Genomic DNA, 6334 nt, shown 5'->3' on the forward strand with positions numbered 1-6334 from the left:
ATATATATATATATATATATATATATGTCACAATTAATAAAATTATAAATAAAATGATAAAAATATTCACAGAATAAAATAATTGCTCTCCTAGTATTAGTATTTAAATAAATGCTTCAAAATAATTTAATAAAATTATTTAGAAGCAATATTGTTTTGCCACTACTATGATTCTTAACCCAGCAATTATAAATGGCTTATTTTTTAACAACGGTTTGTATTCGTTACTTAGACGACACAGCAAATGCACCACGAGATCTACGAGTGGATCTACCAGTTGAACGAATTGGCGGAAGCGTGTCGATTCCTTATATTCGAGTGCCGAGCGGCCGTAGTCACAGTGAATGTAATTACCCATTGGAATTCTACGAACGAAACAGATTCTACGAATGTTACGCCAGCGTTGGGTAAATACTGGAATTCTGTACCAGCCACGAGATTGCTGCTGACGAGACAACTGCAAAGCGAGACCAGGAAGATCACCGTCTTAAGAGATCCACGGGTGAAGTGGAAGGACTCATGTATTGTGATCGTGAGCAACGCCGGTGTAATATCGAGATAAACCACGGAGAACGATAGTGTTTCAATGAATATCACAATAGCTAGTGAATATCATCAGGATCTATCGCGAAGAATCTTCAGATACAAGGACTTAAGATTATGTTGGTTCAGTTTAAATATGACGATCTTATACATAAGAATTTTTAACAATTAGGTCGATTCATTATTGTTAGAAATGATTCTTTTGAAGTAGACTCATACGTTGAAACGATCGGCAATTAAAAATCTCACAGTAACAACTGTCAGTCTGCAACAAATTTATATTGTACTAAAATAATGACTTAGCAATAACTATTATAAGGATCCAGTCAACTATTATAGGGATAAGATGGTGCTAGCCGTGATAACTGCCGTGAGGTTTCTGATTGTTGACATATCAACGTTGATTTCGTTTTTGGATTATATCAAGAAGTGAGTGGTAGTCGAAGAAAAAGTTCGATCGGTCGATTTTGATTTTATTTCCTTCCCGACACATAATGCACAATACGTTCCGTTTAGTTCTCCGTCGACGAACGGCGTGCATAATCGCGAGTACTATGATTTCTTCTTTTTCCTTTTCCTCTTACGACTTACACAATACGTATACGTGCATCTTATGCACCTTTTAGACGGGCACTCGCATTTTGCACGGGCGCTCACTGCGCTCCTTGCGCTATTTACAACGATAGTCGTCACTTGTTACATGTGCGGGCTGCGCATTTCCAGAAACCGCTATCTCCGACTTCGCCCTGCGATTTGGCCGATTTGATACACACCGCGTTTTCATCAAACGAATGAGTTTGATCTACAGTACAGTCTGTAAATAAATTGTCCTGCCACAATGTGTAGTGGCATTTGATTTAACATGATGCTACATTGTAAATCTCGATAAATCGCTCCGATTTGAAACAATCATTCGACAGAGTGTCATTGGAAATTATTTGGAGAATATTCATAGAAAATAATTGCGATAATGATCGTGCGTTTTCAAGCTTTCGACGTAAAATTGCCTGCGTCATTTTGCAAGATTGAGTTCACGCGATTAATTTCATCGAAGAACAAATAGAGAAAGAGAGAAAAATGATACTTTGTTCGTAGCTCTTTCGATGTCTCGTGTTAGTTTCTGGAATTTCCACAGGGAATAACGGATGTTGGAAATAAACGACTCGCTCGATAGTCGATACAATAATGAAGGAGATCGCGCGCGAGCGACCCAGAGCGCGAATCACGCGAGACGGCCTCGTGTTATTCGTAAACAAATAAATAATTTATCTTCTCGGTATATATGTATACTCCTGGCTCGCACCAAGTCGCACTCGGCATGCAGGAGCTCAGCCTTACGCGTTCTTATGATTAAGTATTATTTAACACTTAAGAGTCATTATGGAAGATTAAAGTTGCGCTGCCACTCTCACTCGCCTCCCTTACTCGATTAATTACGTAATTACTGGTTCGGTGATTGATCAAGTCGCGCGAAAGCGCGCAGAATATTTGATTTGAAGAGTGCAACATGTTCTGCCAAAGTCGAATCTTGAATTGTTCAGAAATCCGATCGTCCTTTCCACTCTCCGAAAGGAAAGGACTTTTTCGAGGTATCCGATTATTTGCGAGGAAGATTTAATTTCTTATTGAGAGAACCAGAAGTCGCTGTATTTACAGTAACGTAGCGACATCATGGAAGACGATTGTATCAGCTATGGAAGGAGGTCACAAAGTGTCGTTTAACGGCGCCGACAAAAGCGTGACTCGTACGCAATACGATTTACGGAGAAGAGCACCGTTATTCTTTTTTTTTGTTTCTTTTTTGAGCTAAAAGGTGGTTTTTCTAACTTTTAGAATCGCTATTAAAGAAGTCTCGCTCGATAGTTTATTGAACTCTAATCAGCTCTGCGAACGTTATATTGGCACAGCGTCGAGTGACGAATTTCCTTTTTTTTTTTAAGAAAAATCGAACACAAGTCTCCTACAATCCTGTACACGTATATATCTAGAGTCTAAAGTAGTATAAAATATTTTATATCTGCGGCTATATAGTATTAGTACTTTCTCTCGCGTTTGCTATATTCTTTTTACTAACAACGCACTCTCATCGCTGAGAAATGCACGAGAAATTTGCTTTACGACTACGAGGAGTTCCGGTTAGTTTCTGGATAAATGGATACTCTCCAGATCCCGTTAAAAATCCTAGAAAAGGACAAGAGTAGGCTTTCTCATTGTAACTCATTAATACATATATACATACGTACGTACGTATATATGTATATATGTATATACGGGGTTCTTTTTTTCACGATACCCAAAAACCGTATACTTTTATGCTACTACAGCGATAAATCTTCAGCGGACTGCAGCGGAAATCGAATAAACGACCATAAATTTAAATGTATATAAAAGTTTACGAGGGGGGAGGACACAAAAGGATTGAAGAAGACGAATCCTTCTCGGATCGCTTATAGATCCTACCAAGAGGGAAGACACGCGATTACTCACGTCACACAGAGTGTGATTTATGCGCAAGAGAATTCTTTCGATCAATCAAACTGACTAATCACGACTCGCAGATTCTTACCTCTTCTCGATCGATTGCAATTTCCTGTCTGATTAATTTGGATTTAATCGAAAGGGAGGCGAGCAATGGGCGGCGATTTTGTTTCGATAAACCGGAGTTTGAGGAATTCGTGCTCGTGTACGCTGTACGCACGTCACTTTGCATCTGTGATGCGTCCACGATTGAAAATATGGCCGTAGGATTTCGTATTAGGTTCACGCTATACCAAGCTCCAATGAAACCTCAGCAGGACAAAACCCACTAATTTTTCTAATCATTTGTAATGTGTCCGGATATGTGTATATAATTATGATCGTTGATTATTCAGCTTCTCGCATATCATATTATACAGGTGTTCAGTTCGATGAATTTTATCTGCACATAACATAGGGTCATTAATTGTCAGACAATCTGTATATTGTATCGTATCGTACATCATGTCATGTACAAATACAATGGGAACGATTAGAAAGACTGGTGAGCTTTGGGCTGGTAGATGTTAAGGTCTCGTTGAAGCTTAGTATACTCGCGAGTCACGACTGATGTGTTAAATGCTGTAAAACGTCGCAACGTACAACCTGCACGAGCACGAGCGTTCATACGCATACACACACACACACACACACACATACATCTGCATCCATCTGTCGATCGCGCGTGATGTCTGCAAAGTCAGAGAAGACTTCGCCATCGTGATCGCAGTTTAACACGATGATCGACACGTTTCTGTGGGTAATATGAAGGAAGCGCGCGCGCGTGTATTGTATGTGTGTATATGCATGAGGGAAGTGTGTGAGAACATGTGCTCATAATGTATTTTTCTTTATCGTGTCCCGTTTAGCACCAAACTTAAAGTATAATAGTGTATATATCGTGTAAGTGTATACGTGTGTGATCTTTAGAGATTGTTCCGAATTTTTTGGAGGGACACTCCTATAATATATGTATCGTGGCGCGAAGATTTCGCGGTGTTGACGCGCGCGCAATTATTCTTCTGGCGTTGATCACCGATCCTACAGCGCGCGCGACGTTTTAATAGAGATTAAAATACTTTCGAGACATTCGAAAAAATGGACAGACTTTCTTGGAATATTTCAGCAAGATTAATACGCGTATAATGCACCCGCCCGTCCGGCCGGCGCGCATTATGTCATACTTATTCGTACGTATTACATGCGCTCAATCGCGAAAAGCACGCACTCGAGAGAAAACCTAAGTGTTAAAAAGCATATAAAAACAAATAAAAAGAACGTGTGAAAGTAACAGTTTGGTAAGAACGGTATTCTCCAGAAATCGAGTCAGTCAATTGCGAGATTAATTTTTTGTCGCGCGTATTTAATGCTTTCAAACGTTAAAAAATTGCGTCAAGAGAGTCGCGAAAATTGTGTATGTGTGTCGATTGCAAGACATGATATAATCATAAAAAGATATTTTTTTTATATAAATATTCGCAATTACTGCGCGACAATATAAACAAATCAAGAAATTTGCTTTCATTTCTAATCATTTTTCTTCTTGACAGATTCCTCGGGGGTGTGCTTTCACGATTAGATGCACGCACATGTATTCGTCTATCTATCTATCTATCTATCTACCTATCTATCTCTCTATCTATCTATTGTTCCGCTAGCGACACTAATAATCGTGTCGATCTAATTATCCGAGTGCGATAGCGTGCGTGTCCACGCCTTCCGCGTGTCCTCGAAGGGACGTGCCACACACTAATACTCGGTATACTTGCGACGTGATCGAGAGAGAAAGAGCTTGTGATTAAGGAAATATAATTACGTGTCGGTACCCGTATGTCTCGATAAGATTTCTCGCAGTTGCTCTGTATTACTAATGTCACTGCGTATGGCGTGTCACGTGCAAGGTATACGGAGTGCAGAGGTACTCACGTGAAGAGTGTCGCACGTTTGACGTGACATAAATTGGGGAAATGGAAAAAATACGAGAGAACGAGCCGAGAAATATCCCAAGATCGTTCGTCAATCCTATCGACTTCTCTTGATATACAAAAACTGATCAAGTTACTTGATGACTCGAACAATTGATAATCTCGTATTTCTCTCACGAAAATATATATATATGTATATATATATATATATATATATATATATATATATCGTATGGCCATTGGCGTGTGGCTCTCTCCTTCGGCATCGCGTGGGCACGCGGAATCGGCGTGTCCGAACACGTCACGTCAAAATTAGCAAAAACGAAAGATCGGTACAGTACTCGGTCGCACTTGTTGAGCAAACGATCGCCGTGCGCCTGGGAAGATATACATTTGGCACTGGATCTTCTCTTCCTTTCTCTTATCGAAGACAAGTTTTACAAATCTTCTTCGAAGAAAGACGTTCGTTCTTCATTCGTCACGACGACGCGAATCCGCGCAGCGGACTCTCGATCGCGCGATCCGCAAGCGGCGGAAGTGTATCTACCGCTATCCTTACGAATGCGTACTTTGATATCGCTTATCACTATCACCAGTAAATCCTGCTCTAAACTCTAAAATACGGCGTTTAAGAGACTTGCCTTTGTGGAAGATAAATTGAAATTTGTCGATCACCACGTTGATCATGGAGAGATCTCGATTGTACCTCTAGCTTTGATCGCACGTAAATTTGCCCCGTTCGTTTTTTGATTTCACTCGTCGGCCACTACCACCATCGTCGTCGTTTCTCGCTTTCCTCGTTTTCGGAAACCGAATGGAGGGATTCTACGTATTCAACACGAGAGCGTGGAAGTGAAATCAGAGAAATCAAGTATGTGAACGAGATGAGCAATGAAATGGAGTCGCGATCGCTGGCTGATCGAGAGTCCCTCGCGGCTTACTGATACGCAACGAGCGAAAGCGCTTCTCTATTTACAAAGATCCGCGACGGTCGAGATCGTGAGAACGCCGACGTCGTCGACGACGTCGCTCTCGCGTTGGCCACAGCTGGCCGGGAAAAAATATACGCAGCCGTGTCCCGTATTCTTTACATCACCCGAACGACGATTCTCGTTCGATTATCAGGAACGTGTTCTTCGCGAACCCCGAAGACGTTCGATCCCTACCGGCGGCTCTTCTCCTCTCCTCCGCCCCGCGATTATCCGTCATACTCAAAGAAATCGCTATGCCGTTTCTCTACGTTTCTCGAAAATAAAGTTCGATATATACATACACTTATGTATATATATATATATATATATATATATATATATATATATATATATATATATTTTAGAAAGAAAAGAAGA

At 40.6% G+C, this 6334-nt stretch overlaps 1 protein-coding gene across 7 annotated transcripts in view; it reads left to right on the top strand.

The window, feature by feature from the left end:
• The window catches only part of LOC116842532 (DNA repair protein RAD51 homolog 4-like), a 9993-nt gene extending 3664 nt beyond the window's left edge, over positions 1-6329 (top strand). For all 7 annotated transcript variants that reach the window (XM_032811885.1, XM_032811883.1, XM_032811881.1 and 4 more), the window contains one exon: positions 233-6329. In XM_032811885.1, the coding sequence (XP_032667776.1) occupies positions 233-562 (330 nt within the window). In that variant the 3' untranslated portion in view covers positions 563-6329. The remainder of the gene's footprint in view (positions 1-232) is intronic.
• The last annotated feature ends 5 nt before the right edge of the window (positions 6330-6334 follow it).

Source organism: Odontomachus brunneus, unplaced genomic scaffold (genome assembly GCF_010583005.1).
Source record: "Odontomachus brunneus isolate Ranch 3 - 2012 unplaced genomic scaffold, Obru_v1 Obru_scaffold_025, whole genome shotgun sequence".
In the NCBI taxonomy this organism is placed as follows: Eukaryota; Metazoa; Arthropoda; class Insecta; order Hymenoptera; family Formicidae; genus Odontomachus; species Odontomachus brunneus.